The sequence below is a fragment of the Trichoplax adhaerens genome, genomic scaffold (genome assembly GCF_000150275.1).
Source record: "Trichoplax adhaerens TRIADscaffold_4 genomic scaffold, whole genome shotgun sequence".
NCBI lineage: Eukaryota > Metazoa > Placozoa > Uniplacotomia > Trichoplacea > Trichoplacidae > Trichoplax > Trichoplax adhaerens.
Window position 1 is genome coordinate 613,490 of NW_002060946.1, and position 24,981 is coordinate 638,470.

Consider the following 24,981-nt stretch of genomic DNA (forward strand, 5'->3'; position numbering starts at 1 on the left):
AAACATAGGACGCATTAATGTCTTCACTCATTATTTTACTGTAAGAGCTGACTGTAATAGTCGTAGAGAGCTAGATTCTTCATTTTCCCATGTTTATTAAGCATATGACGCTTTAGTGGCTTTCTATTATAGCCAACTACGATGGAGATTATAGAGTAGAAGTTGACTAATGTACAGTATGTCATGCAGACGACAGTCACCGCAGTGATAATGCAGGAGCTGAGGAGCATGACTCCTCCGTAATGGCTTTAATCCTTTAGATTATTCTATGGAATTGACTATCATAGAGACCTAAATTATTCTTTTATCCTTTTTAAGCGTATAGTATGTATAACCCTTTACGGCTTTACTCCTTGGTTATTATATTAAGCACTACTGTGGAGAGTATAACGCTTTAGTAGTTTTACTCATTGTTTTTTTGATACACAACTGAGTGTGATAGTGGTCCAAATTATTCGTTCTTCTCTGTTCAGCGTGTTGTAGAGTGCTTTTAATAGCTTTACTGTGTGCATTGATTTCAGCTAATTACAGTAACAATGTGCTTTGAAAGTGTAATAGTAATACGAGGTAAGTACTATATGACGCTGGGTAGTTTTGCTTAATAAAGTAGATGCTGGTTGGTATGATTGATTGACTGGGTTGAAAAAAGCCATTCCTCATACTGTACTGCGATAGCGAACATACGTAGAGCAGAAATGAGTAAAATACAGCCCTGTCCAACACGCGACAAGAACAGCAGTGATGGTGCAGGAGCTGACGAGCAGGCATCCATCAACTCTGGTTAAGCATGCAGTAGAACGCTTAAACTCATCGCATTTACTGAAGTCAATGCGATCGAATCGATCGATGGCTCCACTAACAAGTTTTCTTTTCCATGATATAGATTGATTGGGCATTTACTTCAGTAAATGCGATCGAATCGATCGATGGCTCCACTAACCAGTCTTCTTTTCCATGATATAGTACTAGATTGATTGGGCATTTACTTCAGTAAATGCGATCGAATTGATCGATGGCTCTACTAACCAATCTTCTTTTCCATGATATAATACTAGATTGATTGGGTATTTACTTCAGCAAATGCGATCGAATCGATCGATGGCTCCACTAACCAGTCTTTCTTTCCATGATATAATACTAGATTGATTGGGCATTTACTTGAGTAAATGCGATCGAATCGATCGATGGCTCCGCTAACCAGCTTTCTTTTCCATGATATAATACTAGATTGATTGGGCATTTACTTGAGTAAATGCGATCGAATGGATCGATGGCTCCACTAACCAGCTTTCTTTTTCCCTTGATATAATTATAGATCGATTAGGGAATGGAGTAAACGTAAGATAAACATACGGTCGTCGAACCCCATGATGCACGATCTAGTCAGTACTGTACAGTGTACAGTACAGTACTGTACACTGCCATGGACTGCTAAGATACTGTAGATTTACAGTACATACAGTATATTGTACTGTACTGTAGTAGTCCATATTACAGTACAGTACTGCACATAATATCGGATACTGTACACTGACATGGTTTCTATACAGTGTATTGGATACGACTGATGAACGTAGAGATTTGTATGCAATTGCACCAGTCCTTGTGAAAGTGTAGTCCTCGCAAGAACGTGATATCACTCGTGACGAGGACTGCGTCTGCTGGTGACATTCTTTTTGCTCAGTACGTTACCCATATATAGGAACGAGCTACAGCCTATCCTACTGTACTGTCCTCTACATTACAGTGGTGTTGACTAAGAAATGGATGATGCACTGTACAATGTAAGACAAAGTGTTAGCAAAAATAGTGTCACTCTTGCCTGCAGTACCATCCTCCATTACAGTCTCCCAAAGGGATCGCGTACAGTACGTAGTTGTACTGTAGGACGTATCGTACATATCGTCGCCTCAAATACAAAACAGTCAACCGTAAACGAGTCAGCGCTGACGAAGGAATGAAATGCTCAACTAGATGATATTGGATGCTTGCAAATCAAAATAATGTCTTCCATGGCAGTTCCTGTAGCTTTATGGGGGCCTTCACCTCCAACACACCATATATCATGTATAGCTGTAACACCAGATCAAAGAACGATCGTTACTGGAACACTTGATGGACAAATTGGCCTTTGGGATTTGCGAACTTTGCAAAATAATACATTGCAGGTTAGATCAATCTTCTTCACTGGCATCATCCGATCACTATCATACTGTACTATATATTGCTCAACGTTATCTCCTACAGTAGACTCATTTTGTATCAAAAAACACCTAACAGATTGCTTGCTCGTGTCTGCTCCTGGACTACCTTATGGTTGAATAACCACATACACTAAATCAGTAATTTGAGCCAATGATTCTGATCAACACTTTCTCTTCTATAGCATCGATATACTGCATCAAGAAATAAATGATAAATAAACGCATTGTAGACACTTCCCTTCTGCTTTTGATAAATTCATTGAAGCAAAGAAGATGAATGAGATATTCGTAGTAGCAATCATCATCATCACTACGTGGAGTGTCTATTTCCCATACTGCGTGTTGTTATTATTTTTGCGCAGAAAAAGAATCTTACTGCTATTGCTTTTCAATGCTAACTAACCAGTAGACAACAATTATCATCTTAGTAGCATAGAATGAATGAGTTCAGTTGTAATCATGTACGAAATCCATAGACATCATAATGTAATCATGATGATAGTCTTGGACAAGTGTCTTCTACTCAATACAAAGGTATTATCAACGGAAGGCACAGTATTGATTGAAGGTAGATGATAGTTTGCATGATCTGTCAATAACTTAAATACATTGGTAGCAACATCAAGACCATCCATCTGTCATTGCAATGGAATTGGTGTAATATTGGATAGGCGCATCAAATTAGAAAATTAAATCTTGCGTTACAGACGAGTAGTCCGATAGAAATAACGTAATGTTTTTATCTCTTTATATAACTCAATATTGCCGTGTACTCATATGAATTACTACGTATTGGCAAATGGAGATTCTTTTTGTAATATTGTCTTTTCCAATTGACTTAATTAGCTGGTACCGAAGAATTTAATTTTTGGCCACCCAACTCCTGTCACAGCTTTGGCTATCGCTAATGATAAATGGGAAAAAGCCAGTATAATCAGTTCTGCTGAAGAAGGGTTAGTTTAGAATACAAATTTATTTTTTTATAAATGCACTGTATATCGAATGTCTACATATAACTGGATATTTGTACTACTGTATCTATCATTGCTAAACTTAGATTACATCATGTCATTATTTTTGTCAAAATAATTTCAACTGCATTCATAATGTAGTATTCTAAAAGAGTTCTTCTTATTGATAACCCAATATTAATTCATTCGTGATGACTGTAATTTGTTATTGGTAATGGCAATTATACAATGCAGTGTTATTGTATATAATTCTATTTCTAATGCGTACATTACTTTAGCTTAAGGCTAGATAGAACGACAATCTTATCAATATAATTACTCGTGTATAGCTCTTTGTAACGATTGAAAATTCAAAAGTAGCTTACATAGTATGCATTCAATGTTTAACTTACTATCTACACTCTACCTAAAATAAAGCATGTAATTGTTATGCTTGTTGATAACCTAATGAACTTTGAATCCAATCTACTAGAGAAATATGTCTGTGGGATTCTGACGATGGATCTTGTATCCAGTATCAATCCCAACTGCATGGATCCCATACTGAAATCCAGGTAGAACTTATAATATTACTAGCAATGTAAAGTGGATCCAGTAATTTTATATTATTATTGTCTGAATTTTAGACTTTTCAAATGACATCTGGATTAAAACGTCTTTGGCGTGTTATTGTTTATGGTCGTTACAGTGATGCTTTCATTCTAGACGCAGCTACACTAGAAGTTGGTGTTAAATTTTAAAATTGATGTACTGTATAGTTAAGTTTAATATTAGTATATTTAGTAAGTAATACAAAACTACAGTATCTATCTTTACAATACTGTAAATTGCTTCATAGTTACGATTGCGATCGGAAATAATAATATCTTCCTTTACTATAATTTATCGCGATGGTTCTTGTCATTATTATTTTATAGTTAATTTACAAACTACAATCCAAAATATCACCTGACTGGTTATCGGCATTATGTGTTACAAAATCGATTCAAAGTGAAGGTATTTGCAATATCTTAAAGATACGCCTATATTTATTATCAGTGTGAATCTTAATAACCTACTGAGGATTCGGTCTTAATCGATGGATTAGTCTTGCTGTAGGTATATTATTGATCAATCAATATTGTAAAATACTTTCTGTTTCTTTCTACTCCAGGAAGCACTATAATAGCTGTATGTGCTAATCGTGTTATGAAAATTTGGAATTTAAATGATGAGGTAAACAATGATATTTATCGAGAATAAATGCTACGATAGTGACGACAACGTCAATGCCATCATGTATTTAACAATACTGTAATCATCAAGCATAAATGTTGAAACCTGTTCAAGATTTTAACCCTATATTTACGAATATAGCCACAAGATGCATTATTTGAAGCTGAAGCAAAGACTTTGGCAAATGGAGATGTTCACTGTATCCGCTTTAATCAATTCACGAATCGTGCAATGCTATTTGTTTTCAGCGATTGCTGGCAGGTTCGTTTTTATCAATTCTTAGCAGTATCTATTTTTTCATTCTATTGCTTATGCTAATTTTACAACTACTATCACGCTTTTATATTGCATTATAACTAATATATGCTATTCTTAGATTTACGACTTAGAAAGCTATCATTTGTTGTACGAAATGAGAGCAAATGATGGTGATTGTTGGATCGGAGGAGACTTTGTCGATGTAAACGATGTCTCAATTTGGAGTCAGGTAAGTACGGCATGTAGACTTTAATTTATTATATCTATTATTACAATATACAATTACAGCTATATTCAGTTGTTAATTGAGAGATTGATTTACCTAGTAATAATTTCGATTTTTTAATTCTGCAAAACAGTCTGGTACCGCATATATTTTCAGACTTCCTAAGAAGTTAGTATATACTCATATATATTTTCTTGGAGTATGCTTTATTTTTGTTTTTGCTGGCCTATAATTCTTTCCGTTATAAAAAATGTTTGAGAGTTTCCTTAAGAATGTACTCTACTTTAAGGTGCTTGCCTGACGCCGAATCTGTCAAAAGCATAAGCAGTGAGGAAAAGGCAGTAACATTACATACATTATTGGGATGCTCGTTCGAGGTTTGTTTATTGCCAATAACATATAATGATTATGATTACTTCATGTATTTAATATTAATTTGTATTTCACCCACAAAATCCTGATAAATTTTATAACTGGATGAAATAGAATGTATCTAATAAGCCGGTGTTAAATTTCTCGTATGGTTCGCGCGGATCATTTCATAAATTAATAGTCCAAGGGAATGCTTCTGGAGAGTATGTGATAATACTGTACTATAAATAATTCTAATTCCACGAACTATTCAATACATCTTGAAATAAAAAATTATTTGCATTATATGTTAATTCCATTCATAGGATACAAATTTGGAAGTTAAATAGTTTTTCCGATGCAAAAAATTATGTCTCTGATCAAGGTATTAATTAAGTATGATAGTTACGTTTTCTAGGTATATTAATTGTTGTCCTATCCATACCGATACTTATTGATTGTATACAATGTTTACTATCGCATTTTAGAAATTACACCAATTACCTCTGCAAGTCTTTCCGATCCATGGAGAAATCCTAATACGAAACCTAATGGAATTTTAGATAACTTGGTACAAATTATTTTAAGTAGTCTTAAAAATTTTATATTGATTTAAAATATTCTTATTTCTTTTTACTTAGATGATAAATAGTGAAGATAACGATAAAGGTTGCGATCCATCCGTATCCTCAACATTATTTATAGCAGATCGTGGAATCCTGATTTGCGGCTGTGATAATGGCGATATCTACGTCACGGATGCCTGTGTAATAACTTTAATGCAGTTCTTAAACTATGGACAATCTAATGGTATGAATAAAAATAACGAAGCCAAATTTTTTGTTAAATATGTTATTTACAGCTATATCAAAAATTTTTAATTTTTAACAGCTAATAAACCAATAATCCATACAATGAAGCGACACAATAGACGTGTAACATGTTTGTTACACCCGTACAGTGATGTAGCATCCTACGACTCTAAACTACTTGTTTCTGGTAGTAGTGATTTTACCGTAAATCTATGGAATTTAGAAACGGGAGCATGGTTATACACATTTGCTGTTCATGGTGGTGGAATTACGAAATTATTTTGTTGCCCCCAGAGCGGATCTGTAAGCTAATAAATTTCTAACCGTAAGAACACCCTATCTTTGATTCAACACCAATCTTTCCCATTTAATTTACAGAGTAGACTAGCTAATTGCATTTGTGGCATTTCAAGAGATCATACTGTATCTATTCTTTCACTAACTGAACGAAAATGCTTATTGTTGGCCGGGAGACATACATTTCCAATTAACTCTATCCGTTGGCGCCTAAACGAAGATTTTCTTGTTGTGAGTTGTACTGATGGTACTATCTACGTTTGGCAAATTGAAACGGGTATTTCTCTAGGCTTATTTAGAAAAGCTATCATTTTAATAATGATTGATTTAATACCTTGTAGAATAGAATATCTATCATCAGTTTTACAATTAATACCGTCAAGTGTCTAAAAAATATAACCAGTTAACTCTACGGTCTATAGGTTGTCTTGATAGGTGCATAGGTGGTGCGGCTGCAGCTGAAATACTACAAGTACACGATGAATTAACATTTATAGGAATGGATGCAACTAATAATATGATAACTCCTTTGTCGCCGACTGGAATTCTACCTAATCAAATCGGAAGTACACCTGGTATGACTTTAATATTTGCAATGATCTTATGGATCGTAGAGATCTTTGTCGATTTCTTTCCTAAATTAGTATCTTTTTAGTTAGTGCAACTGCATCCACACCAAATTTCCATGATGCATCTCTAACTGCTAACGAAAGTCTTCCTAATGCTGGAAATCCGTTACGCATAACCTCTGTTAGAGCCAACTTATACGACTCAGACATTCAAATTTTACTATTTGATACCGAAGCTCTTATTATCCATCTGTTACATTACGATAAAATATCGTCGGAGGAGTTAGAAGATTCACAAGATGAAGAAGGTATTACTTTCTCCGCAAGTTCAGGATCAGGTATTTCCTTTTACAATTATTAATAGAAAATTTACATTAAAATTTAGAATAAATTTTATGCAGAATTAAAGTCATAATGATTTTATAGTAATGCTGCTGAGTCATTATAATTACACCCTGCCATTATGACCTCAGTTTCATTATAAACGTTGTCGTTCGATGTAAACTGTCATGAAGTCTATCCGTTATACAGTGTGACCTAACACTCACAATTTTTTATCTTTGTGTTTCTTTTAGCTAAGAAACCTGCGACTTTATTACGTCAGAGTCAAATTACATACGATGCAGCACAACTTGAATTATCATGTCTTCATGCATGGGACTTGGATCCTAAACTAGATGATATTTGTGTCAAGCGGTTAGGCTTATTACATCCAAGTCGGCCGATAAGTTTCGGCATCCTTAGTAAGCGTCGTAGTCTATCTCTCATTGTCCCTGGATGGGAACCTTATTGTCCGCAGTTAACATCAAGTTCTACTGGAGGTAAAATTAGGAGATAATCTATTTTAAGTAAAATGAAGAATCCGATGATGGACTTCAAATGAAAAAATCTTTATATGTAATAAATCTAAAAATAATTGAACAGTTATTTCGTTATTACTTCGATCGTAACTGAAATTGATATGCTGCTATTTTTACTTACAAAGATCCTAATAAAACAGAATTTAAGCAGATTACCTATTTCTATTTATAGATGTTAATACAATGTCGGAAGAAGACTCTTTCGTTACGTACTCTCATTGGATGCTATCAAGTTCTCTAACTACACAACATATGTTGGCCATAATCTCTGTATCGAATACTTTAATGGAAATGAATCATACCAGCTTTATATCTGCATTTGAAGATGACATTGGTAAAAAATTATTATACAATTATATCTTAGTTAAATGATGAATATTGATTTATGGCAATGTATTGAAATGTTAGCCGTAATTTGATAATGTGAACATTGGTAAATTAATGTAGGGTAGTAGGTGATCCTTGTTACTTCTTATTGCTATTTTTTGGTGCGTCAATTAATATCATTACTTAATGATAGATTACTCAGAATCTAATGAGGAAGCCGAAGATAGAGAGATGAAAGAAGTTACAAGAATCTCGCAAATCAAGGCTGGTTGGAGCCAAATAGCAACATTGCATTGTGTGCTATTGCCAGATAAACTCGGAAAACATACTTTTAAAGCACCGTTATTACAAGTTCTAGCTCGTAGATGGCAGCATAAGTGCTTAGAGGTAATGAACTTGATTGAGCCGTTTGTTTAGGATGAAATATCTTATATCTTTGTTGTGACATCATATTATTAGATAAGAGAAGCAGCACAAGCCTTGCTTTTGGCTGAATTAAATCGCATCGGCCGTGAAGGACGTCAACGTACTATTGAAGTATGGTCGCCACACTTACCGCGCAACTTCGATATAGGATCAAATGCAATAGTTAGTCCTACAGATCCTACTTCTGGAACCCCTATGATAGATAGCCCATCAACACCTCAGATTCAAACTCCCACGGGAGCTTCCGCTAATACAGCATCATCGCGTAAAGCGTTTCTCACACAACGTGGCAATCACTTCCGTAAGATGAAATCCGTTCCTGCAGGAATGCCCAACTTCAAACCCGATAGAACCATGAGTTTGGCAGTCACAAATGGCCCTTTATTACAATCGCCATCATCGGACAACTTTGACAGGCGCCCGAGGTAGATGTATAGCAATATTACTATGGAAATTCTAAGAGATAAAAATTTTCATATCTGTTGTTATGAGGGTTATTTCTATAGAGCTAACGAATAGTGTATTCTCATAAACTTTAACTAGCTACGGTGGTATCGAATGCGGTATAACAACAACAAAATCGCTTCAACGAAGTATATCAGCATACGAATTTAGACGTCGCCAAATTACAGCAATTGTTATGATGGGTGTACTCGGAGCCGAATTTAGTCATGAACTTGATTTACGCAATACTCGCCATGATAAAAAAGAGCAAGGTACTACCGGTAATCACCTAAAAAAATGTCGAATTTTTTTATATGATAGTTGTAAGAGGAATGTAATCATAGCATTTCAATTGGTAATTAGATGTCGCTGCTATAGCTGAGAACGATGTTGTAATGTACACTGGCAAAGCGCTTCAATTCTTGATTTTACAACAAAATTCTGCACAATTCCCTGGGAATAGTACTGTTCGAAGGACTGCTATTGATTTGATTGGACGTGGTTTTGCTCTTTGGCAACCTTATTTAGATGTTGCATCCGTTTTACTTGGTATGTTTTACTAAGATTAGTGTTTCCGGTGATATTCCTACGAAGATGCAATCCATGTACAGTACTTAATGACTATACTAAATTTACACCTTTCTTATTAGTTTTGTTAGATTTATCGTGTGAAACTGCAAGTAAAACATCGCCGCCAAACCTCACTAGTACATCACTGGATACCAGTCGGACCGCTAAGCATGCGTTGTCCTTGATTGCTACCTCGAAACCTGCCCTACTAATTACTACGTTGTCTGTTCAGATTGGTAGAAATGGTCCGTTACTTATTTCTTTAATGCAGTCGTCACCTCCAGGCTCTCAACCACCACCGTCCGCAACTATACTATTTCAATCACGTGGAATAATTCTACACATTATGGAAATATTAGTTGAGAAGGCTCCTCAAGAAGTTGTAGATTTACTTATAGAAGTAAGTATATTAGGTTATTACCTTTACTAACGTTAAGTATATTATAATCAATGAAAGATAACTATTAACTGTTCGTATTGACAACGTTTTTACTATTTTATTAGGTTGTAAATATTATCTTGCATTGCTCGGATCAAATTCAACTAAAATCACGCAATTTACCAGACAGTTTTCCCTCATTATTGAAGTTTAATATGGTATCATTCTGTTCGAAAAGTAAACGCGTCGCTGTTGGTGGTCAGAAAGGCCAAGTGGTCATATTTGATACCAAATCGGTTCGCAGTTATTCTCTCTCAGTAAATTCAACCGCTGTTACTGCCTTAGCTTTTTCAGCTGATGGTCGTATGATTGCCGTATTTTCTCTCGCTGAAGCTCGGCTATCGTTTTGGCAGGTATGTAAACGTTAATACAGAATTATTATCTGTCATTATTAATCCTAGATAACTTTCATTTTCTTGCAGATTGGTAGTTCCACTAACATATTTGGTATGATTGGTAATTTTGCGCCAAAGTGTGTAAAAACATGTAGAGTTAACACGAGTCGAGTTAAAGACTCACACGTAGTAGTACAAAAACTTGTTCGTATCGTTTGGTTAAGTCACAAAGAATTGGTGTTATTGACTAATGGACTGGAACAAAGATTTTCATGTTAAATCGTGATGACTGAATGCTTACTGTAGAGAAAACGAGTTAAATAGTTTACGTTGTATAACAACTTAGTATTTGAGAAATTAGAGGGAGTATTTTTTGATCAGATTTTTGGATTATATATTCGTTGCTACGATAATTAGTCAAAGTCTGAAGACATTTTTGAACTTCGTGCACGTGAACTACATGTGTAGTTTGCGTATGGAATTTGAGAAAGATGCTAGCACTTACCATTTTGCATACATGTATTGGAATAAAACAGCTAAATAATGTAATTTTGTGAAGTACTTGCAAGGCAGAGGAGCTCTAATTATGCTATTATAACCTAATATAATTCTTTACCTGCAAATGCCATAGCAAAAGGAAGCAAGAAAATCTTGCTTTCAATGTTTGCTGTAATGTCAACTTTTTCTTAGCGGATATCCGATCCTTTTCTAATAACTATAATTATTGCTGTACATTTTCAGTTTATAGAAGTTTGTATTTAAGCTTTATATAACTTACTATTTTTTTACAAGACTATTACAAATATTTTATTGATCTATGTGAAAGATTTCACTTCATTTCTAAAATTGAAATATTATCTCTGAAATACGGTATTACATCTACCCCTTACCTTTTACGCTATGCGAGCTAATAAATAATTTATGAATGCTACAAATTATGTATAATATAGATATGCGATATAGTATTCCCTCTTAACATATTTAACTCGCGTATACGTACGCGTATATATTTAATGTATACCTAAATAAATGTAGCGTGCTATAGTAGTAGTGTGTTGTAGAGTAAAAATCGTCTGTTCTTGAAAACTTCTTGTTCAAAATTTTCTTAAGCTTAATACTTATGTATTGGTTAAAGGTCACGAACCTTTTAATATGCGTATTACCTATGCGAGAATACACACAGTATAACTTATTGTAGAATCGATTACGCAAATCTTTACATCTATTCAAATAATCTTTGATACCAATATTAAGAAATTTAATTATTGCTGATTTTTATTGTGTGATCCACTAAACTTCATAAGTAAATATACTAACTATAACATATTTAGCGTTTTATAATTAACTGTAACAACCATGAGAGCAATAAAATGCAATTAGTTATCCCGTTTGATAGCTTCAATGTAAATACACAATATCAAAAAGAAAAATATTATGTTGTTATAATTTATACTCCGTACTGTGGTTGACTAGCTGCAGCCTATTAAAAATATTAACTACTTTTTGAGGTCGACTGAGGATAGGATAGTGATCTACCTTTCTTTGAGTATAGTTTCGCTTGATTATAATTGTAGGAGCATATTCTAGCGATAAAAGCCATTATGTCGATGCTTATCGTCAGTATAATTGGGCTAGTTATACACGCATCGTATGATGGAATCCTGTTCACGTTTATCACTATGCAATCATTGCTTCTATATCCGTATTAAATGGAATTTCAGAATTGATGATTGACTAAATGGCTCAATTTATACCTATATCATGTAGTTGATTGCTTATTAGAATCACGCTTTATATTCTATTCATATATCATATCAACTTTTTTAGGCTGTGCCATTACCGTAAATTTTTAGATCTACTTAATGCGTACAACAATCATTACTCCGCGATATTGCATTTTCCTGATGATCGTGAAAAGTTATAGTTATATACTTGTACACAGTGTCTAATATTAGTCAAACGCGTCTTCATCATGAAATGCTTCTTTTGCATTGTCATCAACGAAAGAAGTATACGTGTTAGGTATTGAAATTTGCTAGATGATTAGCTAGCTATTTAACTAGACTGCTGGCAAGCTTGGCTAAAAGAGCTATGAATTTTAGCTAATATCCTACATAAACAAAGACCTCTTCGTATCTTTTCCTCTAGCTACGATATCATTCTAATTTGCTAATCTATAGTTTGATCATAGAATAAATTCAATTTTTTAGTAATATCATGTTAATAGACAGCGACTACAGAGAGCACTTGATAAGAACTTATTTTATAGCTATTACACTATGCATAGTATAATTTCTGCCATAGAATAGCAATAACTACAGCATCGAATGAGCATAGATTTCCTGATTCTCTGAACTTTATATTTAGACATGGATTATAATTATTAGAGTAGATTATCCATTTTCAGATCACAGGGTCTCCAACTATTAGCTCGAGTCTATCTAGAACTAGAAGTTTTTCTTTTTCTATCCAAATGATCCAATCTAGGTTTATACAGACACACGGACAATCAGACGTACGCGATACGGTACGCGGCACTGTGCCGCAAACTACAGTACTCTACTGTACTGTACTGTACATTGTAATTACTACAGAGACACTGTAGCACATACTGTAGATTGTTAGCTGCAGCATGACAGCAACCTGGTGTTCAGAAATTTGCAGCCGCCATTGCTCCCTCATCGCTACAAACGTCCTTGAATTATTAGCTTATATTAATATCTTTATTTCCATTTATTTCCAAATAGAGTGAATAGGCTGTAATTATTGCATATTTTGGCTATTGCTAAGGGCTGTACGATCTTAATACTGCAGCTTACGACAGCTAAAGTGGTATACATAAGCTTTAACTGAGGGTTAAGGTACGAGTCAATGCAAGACCATTTTAAAGGTACGTCAATTCATAAATTTTATTGCAAACGTTGAGGCCGACTCTCTAACTGTGACATGGCAAGAAAGAGACGAAAGTACTTGCCTTGCAAGACAGCAAGCAAAGAAAGCGAAAGCAAGGGTAATGATACCAGCCAAAAGAAGAGACAAGATACTACTGCAAGTGTGCAGCTGGACAGTAACATCTTCCTGCAGCAAAAGTCTGCAACTGACGACGATCCCAATCGTGACAGCAACGCTTTATTATTACCTGATCGACAGAAGAAGAAAAATCCAACCCAAATAGTGGCAAAAACTAGTAAAAAATTAAGTAATAAACAACGTAAACGACTAGAGAAGATTGTTGAAGGAAAGAAGAAGAAAGCTAAGGTGACATAATATACTCCATAAACGAATGCATGGCTCTGATTAATGAGGATTATGAACAACATTTAAATCCTAGAGGTTTCTCAATCCCTTGTAGAGTATATTTAGTTTAAGTATGTCATCGTTATGCAAATTGCAATTCTGAAATTCTTTAGGATAAAGCTTCATGTATAGGTTATCGTATAAATGCATATTGTATATTTAAAGACTATTTCACAATAACTACAAGTAGGACTCACTAGCAATTAGAGCCATTAGCTAGCTCAGCCTTTGACAATACGCGTATAACCCTGCTTGAAACATGTACTCGCTTGCTAAATGAATCCGTTAAGCGATGCAATAACATTTCTTGATATTTCATATAAATATTTCTGGAATACAGTATGTTACTTTGAGATAAGTAATGATCAACATAAGGTTCTAAAATTTAAACGTCTTGATATGTGTTAAGTTTCGATAACAATACATGTCGTTTGTTGTTATAGAGAGCGGAATTACTTAAATCATTAGCCAAGTATACTATCAATCAAGAGGAATTGCAAATGTATCAATCTACGGCTAAATTAAATAGGTAAATTTATAATACTATATGTAACTCTGGCCAATGTTATGAACTAACCATTTTATTAAATTTAAATTCAGTAAACTTTTCAAGAGGAAATCTGCAGATGCAGAGGAAATGACTGCTAAGAAATTACGAAAAGATTGGATCAGGACAAATACTAATGAAGATGACGAAGAAATAACTGACGATTCTTCTGTGAATGATGATAGTGACAGTGATAGTCAAATAGATGACGATAACAGTGACGAAGCAATTCAGCCAAATGAAAATGAAAATATATCACCATCTGAAAAACCATCGCAAGCTCTTGATATTAAGCCTAAAGAATTAGACGAACGGACGAAAATTATGAAATCCTTACCAACAACCAAAGACGATTCGAAAAGTGTATTTATTACAGTTGACAGAGATACAGATATTCAGGTTCGCTTAATTATATATATATATATACTGTAGCCAGGTGTCGATAAATAATCTTACCTTCATCATATTACGGAATATTGGATGTGTATTATTTCTGTAACATAGGTTGCCCGCCTTCAGTTACCAATTCTTAGCCAAGAAGATTCTATTATGGCGGCTATTAAAGAGAATCCAGTAACAATTATATGTGGTGAGACTGGATGCGGTAAGACAACTCAAGTCCCGCAATTTTTATATGAATATGGTTTTACTTGTTCTAGCGATGGAAGGTAAGTAATCCATTAATTATTCATTGATAACTAAATATAGTTTTAGTTATTGTCTGCCTGTGACAGCCTTATTTCTTGCATTGCTACAAATTAATACATACCCATTTCCATATCTAGTGATACCAAAGCCATGATGATTGGTGTCACCGAACCGCGACGTGTTGCAGCTATCAGTGTATCTAAAAGAGTTGCTGAAGAAATGTCAATGGCAACAAGGTTAAAATTTGCACTAAATTAAAAAGATTATCAATGCGTTATTGTATGGTAATAATATATTGTTGTATTACGACTACTGCTCGATACTACTGTTTTAGTATAGCACAAAGATAAGACAATTTTATCATTCAGATTTATTTAGCACTTTAAATGCTTAGAAATTCTATACTTACAATTAGAATATAGAATACTTATTCATAACCAATTCATAACCAATAGCAACCATCAATCATTTTCGTGCCCTAAGACAGATCTTAATCAAAATTAGGCTTATATTAAAAGTCTAAACCACACATTATTTTGCAATCATACCTTTAGAGCTATTTTCATATATTATAATAACCCTTATGTTATTAGCTGTTTTACTTGATAAAGTTCTCATGGTTGCATTTCATTTGATCTACCCTCAATTTTTTTCTATACGTTCGTGCAGCCAAGTCTCTTATCAGATCCGTTACCAAGGGAATGCAACAGGTATGGATGATTAATCATTGCATCATGAGTCATGACACAATGCCAATTCAAAACCTCCCGTGAAATACGAGTAAACACTCATTTGTTTATATCAGCAAATTCGTCACTTAATTACATCATGTATACTACAGATGACACCAGAATTAAATTCATGACCGATGGTATACTATTAAAAGAAGTTGAGAAAGTAAGCATCCCAAACTGTGTATAATCTTTTGTACTAGAAGTCAAATTACGTAATAAATTTAATAGTATCATTAATAGCTCGATATACCTCATTTCTATCTAACTTTTCCATGCCTGATGCATATCTTATGCATAACCATATCACACTAGAAATGATTACTATTTTTTGCCTTTGCATTGCAACTGTGTAGGATTTTCTTCTAAAGAAATATGCTGTCATTGTTCTTGACGAAGCTCATGAACGTAGTGTATTTACTGACATCCTTATTGGTTTGCTATCACGGATAGTACCTCTTCGAAATAAAGTATGAAATAACAATATATATATATATATATTAAATGATTCTCATTAATCCGCATTTATTTTTGGTCGTATTGGTGAATATTAGAAAGGAATACCTCTAAAACTAATTATCATGTCAGCTACATTAAGAGTAGCGGATTTTAGCGAGAACAAAAGGCTCTTCCCCATTCCACCTCCAGTGGTCAAGGTATGTACGTCTGTTTTGTTGCATAATATAGCCTACATAGTGCAACACTCTAAAGATTCTTATAGCATTCATTCTATATCCTTCTTAACGTTATGCAGGTATACTTACTTAACGCTAACAGGGTTTTAATTTAGAATGATGCCTACAGCTTTGATGAACTACTTTTACATTGAGGTGTAATTCAATGTATGTGTACCTTTCTTAATATTTTAGGTAGAAACGAGGCAATATCCTGTTTCGGTTCATTTTAGTAAGAAGACGCCAGAGAATTATGTTGCAGAAGCATATAGAAAAGTTAGTAAATTGAATCAGCGATGATTAATTACAGTTGGAATCGATATGATTGCGATAATTCTTGTAGGTATGTAAAATTCACCGACAATTAAAAGATGGTGGTATACTAGTATTTTTAACTGGTCAAGCGGAAATAAGTGCATTATGTCGTAAATTACGTCGAACCTTTCCTGAATGCAGCAAAATCAATGAAACCGATACAACAGGTAGTATTTTAGTACTGACTTGTGCAATTCCCGTGGTTATTTGTTTACTGTTAAAATACCGTAGGCGGTTTTTGTTCTTAATTACTACCAAGCTAAGACTATAAATTGTATATAGAAAACGTCTCCCGGAGAGAGGACGATAGTGAAGAAAACTTAAAGTATGTCAGTTATTAGGTCTTGCATTATGATATATTTCGTACGATATAAAATACTTCTGTTACTGAAGCACAGTAATATCCTACTACCGCACAATATATCATAGGAAAAATACCTCCCCTCCAAAATTAGAAGATCGAGACTGCGAGATTGACTGTGTCGATGATTTATATGACAATGGATTGGCCAGTGATGACGATGAAAGCCAATCAGACGATGTAACATTTATGCTATGGAATAACTGTTCGTCTATTTGTTAAAATTAATGGATTGTGCAACTAAAATATTAACCTCTACTATCAGGATGTTCCACAAGCAAATGATTCAAATCTTCCCTTGTATGTTCTTCCCTTGTTCTCGTTACTTAGCGGAAAGAGACAAAGTTTGGTAAGCCTTTGTAATATAGTTATGTATGCGTCTATCCGTAGATATACAAATGTGTCATTTTAAAAATGTCTATCTTTGGTGAATGACACATCATATAATAGTTATGCATCTTTTATAGAAATTAAAGATATCGTTATTATGTTGAAACCAATAAAATATTTTGGTGTAGGTTTTCCAACCTCCTCCGGAAGGAACAAGACTATGTGTTGTAGCTACGAATATCGCAGAAACATCAATTACAATTCCAAATATTAAATATGTGGTCGATTCTGGAAAGGTTCATATTGATTGATCATCTATAATACGTTCCAAATTCCATAATTGATATATCTAATCACGTACTAAAATCGTTGTTAATACTGTATATCAGGTTAAAAGACGATACTTCGATAAAGTTACTGGAATTTCATCCTTTGTGTAAGAAATTTTTTTCGAAATCAGATAGTTTTATGAGACAAAAAGGATATCTTATTTATATTCCCTTGTGCAGTGTTACCTGGACCTCGAAAGCATCTGCAAACCAAAGAGCAGGTAGAGCAGGAAGAACTGAACCTGGACACTGTTATAGGTAGGTGTTGCAGTTTAAATATGAAAGTAGTACTCAAAAAAGTTTCTTATCTATATCGAGTTTGGAATCATTTCGAGTAAAAATTTTATCAAGCTTATCAAATGACTTTATTCTACATTATTAATAATAGATTAAAAATTTCTAACATTTTTTAAATTTACTTAGACTATACTCTTCGGCTATATTTAACAATGAATTCGACGACTTTTCGCCACCAGAAATGATTAGGAGACCAGTAGATGACCTGGTTTTACAAATGAAGGTTAGATTTTAACTTCCGGAAACCGTTAGTAGGAACTAGCAAGATGATAATTATTGCAATAATATTCGTTTCGTTAAGTGATTATTCGTAGAAATTAAGAAATCAATTTTTACGGTTTCATATTGTAGGCTATTGGAATCCAGAAAGTAATCAATTTTCCTTTTCCTACCTGTCCTGAAAGAGAAGCTTTACAGGTTTTTAGCAATTGATCAACAGATTTGGTCATTGCAAATCTGATCTCGTTATGATACTTGGATTAATGTTAGGCTGCCGAGCAACTGTTATTCAACCTGGGATCTTTAGAAGACAAAAGCAATAACACAAGTATATATAAATTCTTATTACTGCTACTATACACGCATTAGAATTAGTTTGTTTAAATGGGCTGTGTTAATTCTAAATGATGAAACTTCATTTTTGCATTAGAAAAGAGCTATTCAATAACAAGCTTAGGCAAAGTTATGTCTCAGTTCCCGGTAGCTCCGCGATATGCTAAAATGTTGGTTATTAGCGAACAATATGGTTGTTTGCCTTACGTAATCACTCTTGTTGCAGCGTTAACCGTAAAGGTAAAACTGAAACTTTCTAGCATATTTATTTAGAATTTGAATCTTTATTTATACCACGGGTTAGGACATTTTTTTCGATATCGATGAAATAAGTCAAGATTCTTCAAAACAGGTAAGTAACAGTATTATCATAAGAAAACTGGTAAAATAGGCGCTACAATAATTTAGGAATATGTTTTAAAATAGCGTATCTCTATTACCTAGGATCCCGCAATAATTGCAGCTAAACTTCGAATAAAGCAAACGAGAAAAGTATGGGCTTCTGAGGTTGAGGCAGATATCTAATTTTTACTTAATCAATAACAATTATTTCTATATACTCTATACTATAATTGTATTAATGTCTTTTATCGTACGTTAGGGTGCAAAATGTTTATTGGGAGACTACATGGTGTATTTGCGTTCTGTTGGGGCTTCAGAATATGCTAAAAATAGCATTGATTTTTGCGCAAAGACTGGACTCAGATACAAAGCGATGACAGAAATACGAAAGCTTCGTGTACAACTAACTAATACTGGTTTGTTATTGATATACTTGAGCTTATCAAATTGTAAAGTAATGCCATGATCTGTTCTAAAAGTTTTTTTGTATGATTTGTAAACAAATTTGGTATGTCTTAAATAGTAAATGGCATAAACTCGTCTTCTAATGAATGCGTTGATCCAAAGATGCCTCCTCCAACACAGATACAGGTATATATCAGGTTTCAATCCTCAAACCGAAGCGACTTGATTGCAACCAATTTGTCACTAAAATTTGTCATTCAAAATTTAGTGCAATCTCATTCGCCAGATTATCCTTGCTGGCATGTGTAATTACGTTGCAAGGTATTCTATTTCTAATTTTATCATAATCTCGAACATTTACTACTGGAAATTTACTTATAAAAAATTAAACTACTTTAATAGGAAGGTGCCAGCAGAGGGAATCAAGGATCCTAAAATGAAAGATGCTTATCAAGTTTGTTTTATATCTTCTATTGCTATTTACTTATAAGTTAAGCACATCTAATAATTTAATTATTACAGAGTTGTTTAACCAACGATTGGGTATATATACATCCTACGTCATCGTTATCGAATCAATTGCCAGAGTTTGTAGTTTATCAAGAAATTTTGGAGACTAAAAGACTATATATGAAAAGTAAATTTCTTACGCTTATCAACTTGGATTGTTATAAATATTTTTAACGTAGCAGATGAGTTTGCTAAGAGTTCAATTTATAATTGCGTATATAAAGCGTATACAATAATACAAAATTTTTAATTTTAAAGACGTATGTGCTGCACAGCCCGACTGGTTTCCTAAACTATTGCCAAGCCTTTGTACATTCTCAAAACCGTTAGATGATCCGCCTGTTCGATATGATACAGATAGTGGCAGGATTAAATGTCATATGTCGTGCACATTCGGTAAACGGATTCAAGAAGTTAATTCAATCTCAACGAGATACTAATTTGATGCTGTACATATTATCTAAGGTCCTCAGGCATGGCCAATCCCACCAGCTGAAGTAGATTATCCAGAATCAATCGAAAAATATAAATGGTTTGCTGTATTCTTATTGGATGGGAAAGTAAGGAAGCACCTATAATTTACTTCATCATATCTAAAACTATTGATTATTAATCAACATTTGCACATTATATAGATATTTCCAAAATTGTCCGCATATTCATCAAAGCTCCTGAGCTCTCCGAAAACAATGGTAAAAAGTTGGGCAAAGTATGTTTATTGATTCATCAAATTATCGTGCAAACTTTTAAATAGTTTTAATATACATGTACAACTTGTCTGTAGTCATTCCATCGAAGAAAACTATTAAGCATAGTGTAATTTATAGGCTGCAGCCACGAACTGAATCATTACTTCAAGCATTAATACATGAGAATATAGCTACACGTGACTCTTTAGCAGAAAAGTGGAAAATCAAACCAGACTGTAAGTGATTATATTTTTTTATTTTTATTGGTATTGTTTATGGATTTTCGTTACTCGAAAATTGCAATATCGCTATAGTGCAAGACATTTGAAAATTCTTAATAAACACTTCAATAATAGATCTATTTGATGTCTATTCGAGATGGTTACCGCAGTCTTATCATGAGGAAGTAATATCGATGTGGCCGCCTGTTAAGACAGACGAATGAATCTGCTCAACGGCAATGAAAACGTCGACTTTAAAACTATTTCACCAATAATAGTTATATATATGTACATGAAGTATGATTGCTGACCCAGGGTAATAAATTGTAGCTGCTGCTATTAAAGCATTGTCAATATCCGCGATATCAAAGGCAATTAAGTGATTGTACAAGTGCATATTTTAACTGCTTGTCCACCCACGTCGGTACAATTTATTAAATTTAATTGTGTAAATATAGCATTTTTTATGTCTATGATCAATATCTATCTGATGAAAGTAAATAACACTATATTCCTGATTTTATCTTGCATTACACAAGTTAAAGATTCTATGATGTCTCTTTACAACAGCAGTAACATTATATAATTTACTTTCGCCGCCAAAAGTGATTAAATTTATCATATACATATTGTTTTAATAAATTGGACACACAAGATCTTCGCTATCAGTATGATATTACAAATAATGATCCCATTTACTGATGTTATTGCACTAAGCTTTGAGGATTAATGGTAATGTATCGTATGTTTGAAACTTTAGAGAAGATATCATCATTATTATGCAGGGACCATATTAATGAGCTATTGATCAATATCATACGAACAATGAATACATACATGCTGGCTAATATAAGAGTAACCATGGTAACCGATACTATAGCAGTTGATATAACAATACTTTATATAGTATTCATTATTTAGTATCAGTAGGTCGAAATTCTTAGTCAGTGACCACCTGTGATTCTAAATAATTTTAAAATCAAATTTAAATCTTTATCCATTTATATACTATTAATATTATCAACATATTACTTGATCACTAATTTACGGTTAGATTGCCATACATATATAACTTGCATCGAAAATCACTGTATCACTGTACATCATTTACAGTAGTTACAACATCCAATAGATATATATAATGATTGATTGATCGTTTATTTAAACCATAGATAATCATTACAATATTACCTCAATAACACAGTTAGGCTTCCGCACGACTGTAATAAAGCATGATGATAAAATAACGTTAAGCTTCCCCTATTATCTATATCCGTCTCTAATTTCTAGGTTATGATCCGATCCTGTAAAGAATTTTCATAGGAATTTATTAAGATTGACGATTTATATTTAAAATATAAAGAATGTAATAATAGTATCCTAGGTAGAGCAAACACCAGCATTTTTTAATCTTATACTTTATAATCAATCAAACAGAAAGGAATATAAATACTCATTACAGTGTTTCCTAAATAACAATATCTGAAACATTCTTCGTGGTGATGAACATGTAGAGTATATTTTTAAAAACTATATACGGCTAAACTACGAAGTTAAGATTATTTACTTGTAGCCATTTTTAAATATATTTAATATATTTTTATTTACCAAAACTAAGGGTTGATCAACAATCTGCATAGTTAATGTCGTAAATCTTTACATCAATAATAGAAGTGTAAATTCAACAGGTATGTAAGAATTTTATCTCTTTGATTTAGCTAGTCACGAATAGTATTTTTATTAACCAAATTATCGACACTCAATGTTGAAGAAATGAAGCTCAAATTAGATATAGATGCTCCATTTGAAGACAGTATGATTATAGACAAGTTAGACTAATTTCTCGTCCAATCTATCGTGATAAAGGGTAGTTGAGAATCAAAAATCATCCAAATAACCAGAAATAAAAACTGTTTATTCATATGCATTATAATACAAAATATAGAGAACCTCTTTCGTGCCTTGTCTTTGTTTAGTTCCAAGATGCCTATGCATTAAATAAAATGATAACAATAAGAAGAAAAACTACAATTATTCTATCCATTAATATTTTTAACTAAGCATAAAAGTACAATACTTAAGTCCAACGGGGATACTATTCATATAGAATAGTTTAATATGTTTATTAAGAGTATTGACGACGCAATAGTTGTATAAAGATCGCTCAACAAAACGTTAAAGTATACTTTGGATACAAGTTTTACCGGGCCATAAATCTAGATAACTTTTCCACCGTTCTCAAAATTGCCGATATGCCTAAATATATATTGCACTATCTTGACATAGACGCCAGAGCTGAACTTATTCGGCTTATTCTTGCTTATGACGATATCCACTTTAAAGAAATTTTGTACAGTTTTGAAGAGTGGCCAACAGTTAAAGGTGAAGACTGATATTAGAATAGAAGTACAGCATTTGCTAGATTAGTCTGTAATATGAACACTAAATTTTCTGCCTTATTAAAATTGATCCGAATGAGATCCATAGCAACATCCAATATATTTATAACATTTACTGTTACAGAAAAATTTCCATATGAGACAGTGCCTGTCTTAGTGATGGATGGTAAAGAGGTCGCTCAAAGTGGAGCTATTACTCGATATCTTGCTCGTGTAGCTGGTAAGCAATTCGTACTTTTAATAGTCTTTCTCATTAGATTGATTTCGAAATTTTTATAATTAAAGTAATTGATAGTTTACATCTCAATGATAAATAGGTATATAAAGATATAATCAATCTTACAGAATTGTACGAGTATCTCGACTTAAATTGAATTTCTACAGTTATATAAATCATAATGAACTTGTTACAGGAATCAATGGCAAAACCACAACGGAAAAAGCAATGGCTGATATGTACGTTGATACTTTTATCTACGATATCGTTGAGAAATCTTATAGTTTCCGTCTTCCTGCCCTCGAACCAGATGAAGAGAAAAGGGTAAGCATCAAGATAAAATCTGATAGAACTGCTGTTTGTAGAATCCTTAATGTTAAACTTTGCTCAATAATTTCAGAAAGAAAAAGCTCAAGAATTTCTAAAAGAAAAGCTAATTCCATTTTTGGACCAACTGGAGGAACTCTACAAGAAGAATGGAGGAGGGCCTTGGTTTTGCGGTGAAACTGTATGTTTTTAATTCTAAAGTATTTCTGTTATGACATGATAAATGGTTACACATAATCTCATCGAATGATATGTTTAGAAGTAAGATCATCACTTAAATTGATATCGATGATCAACTTTTAATTGCTAATATCTTATGTACGCGTATTTCTGTATTACGATTAGAACAATTTATTTCATCAGTCATATGATATATAAGTAGTTAGATTAATGCTCTTATTATTTTGAAAATTCTTATTTTGTATTAGTTCATTTCTGTATACCGTAACCATAACAGCACATTAATTAAAGTACTATAGGCAGAATATAGATATGATAATCTATTATGGCTCTGCTTGCACTCGTAGTCACTCTATAGGTATTACTATCGCAAAAAAGATCACAAATACTCCCGATTAATAGATTCTATGATAGACATATTTTCGGTATAATAAGATAGTAGGAGGAATAGATCTAGAACATATATACCGTAGTATAAAGGTCATATAACTGCTGGTTAATCGATTGCGTACATTTACAAATACCACAAGATGCTATCTACCGACTATTGATAGTATAAACTGCAGATCATATAATTTCTAGAAGATTATACCATATGTGACATGCATATTTTATCATTAAGCTATATTTAGATGTTGCATGTATTCAGACCGGGTCTATTTTCATTCAATTTACCTGCATATGACGAAAAGATAAAAAGATTTTCGAAATTATCATTATGCATAACGCCGAACTCTATCCTTTAATAATAGTGAACTGTTTACATTCAAACTGATCTTAAAATTAATTTAAAAAAAATATGGTATTCCAAATAAATAACGAATAATTTTTTCTAGCTCTAGCGCAGGATTAAAATTATCCTCCAGTGCCATTACTATAATGCGTATTAATACAGCTAATATCAATTTATTATCTACTGGTCTCTAAAATCAAGTTATTAAACAGTAAAATAAATCATTGTTTAATTACTTCGTAATCTGATGTATATGACCAGTAAATTTTAATGTAATAGAATCCGATTAATTAGGGATTTCTTAACAGTTACGTACGATATGTATTCTTACCGTATGTGAACGATCGTAATAATGTACAATTCTTGGATTTTATACAACAGTTCACTTATGCCGATTTGGCCTATTTTCGCATGGTTAACAATGTTCATGACCTAGTCATGCAAGTTCCAACACCTCATCCTCATCTTCAAGAAAACTACGAACGTACGGCAAACATTCCTCGCATTGCAGAATACCAAAAGAATAAGAAACAAGATCGGATCATCTAACTCTTTTATAAATTAGAATATTAC

The 24,981-nt window shown here is 33.2% G+C and overlaps 3 protein-coding genes across 3 annotated transcripts; all 3 read left to right on the forward strand.

Annotated features, from left to right (window-relative positions):
• Positions 1-2,003: 2,003 nt before the first annotated feature.
• Positions 2,004-10,583, forward strand: TRIADDRAFT_37484 (uncharacterized protein; the record flags this gene model as incomplete). The annotated part of the gene is made up of 27 exons (XM_002111283.1): positions 2,004-2,168; positions 3,051-3,157; positions 3,648-3,729; positions 3,802-3,897; positions 4,093-4,171; positions 4,329-4,390; positions 4,532-4,651; positions 4,767-4,877; positions 5,008-5,042; positions 5,164-5,251; positions 5,361-5,449; positions 5,552-5,610; positions 5,714-5,815; positions 5,895-6,035; positions 6,117-6,340; positions 6,416-6,611; positions 6,757-6,900; positions 6,990-7,241; positions 7,479-7,724; positions 7,936-8,097; positions 8,293-8,477; positions 8,550-8,788; positions 9,111-9,241; positions 9,324-9,509; positions 9,611-9,930; positions 10,035-10,322; positions 10,392-10,583. 27 exons carry the CDS (start codon positions 2,004-2,006, stop codon positions 10,581-10,583), a joined length of 4,101 nt encoding a protein of 1,366 aa, XP_002111319.1.
• Positions 10,584-14,658: 4,075 nt separating this feature from the next.
• Positions 14,659-20,776, forward strand: TRIADDRAFT_24488 (uncharacterized protein; the record flags this gene model as incomplete). The annotated part of the gene is made up of 29 exons (XM_002111284.1): positions 14,659-14,800; positions 14,945-15,032; positions 15,466-15,506; positions 15,638-15,693; positions 15,884-15,997; positions 16,082-16,183; positions 16,397-16,477; positions 16,545-16,732; positions 16,946-17,057; positions 17,143-17,226; positions 17,396-17,503; positions 17,597-17,643; positions 17,717-17,794; positions 17,960-18,056; positions 18,185-18,250; positions 18,323-18,380; positions 18,483-18,625; positions 18,690-18,747; positions 18,849-18,892; positions 18,987-19,143; positions 19,251-19,318; positions 19,401-19,453; positions 19,535-19,586; positions 19,655-19,769; positions 19,901-20,038; positions 20,108-20,202; positions 20,278-20,351; positions 20,470-20,567; positions 20,688-20,776. Coding segments are annotated over 29 exons (2,646 nt in total), but the record flags the coding sequence as incomplete, so codon positions are not given.
• Positions 20,777-22,804: 2,028 nt separating this feature from the next.
• TRIADDRAFT_55179 (uncharacterized protein) lies at positions 22,805-24,957 on the forward strand (the record flags this gene model as incomplete). Its single annotated transcript, XM_002111285.1, has 5 exons — positions 22,805-22,934; positions 23,076-23,171; positions 23,365-23,492; positions 23,569-23,676; positions 24,790-24,957. The coding sequence occupies 5 exons, from the start codon at positions 22,805-22,807 to the stop codon at positions 24,955-24,957; spliced, it is 630 nt and encodes a 209-aa protein (XP_002111321.1).
• Positions 24,958-24,981: the final 24 nt, after the last annotated feature.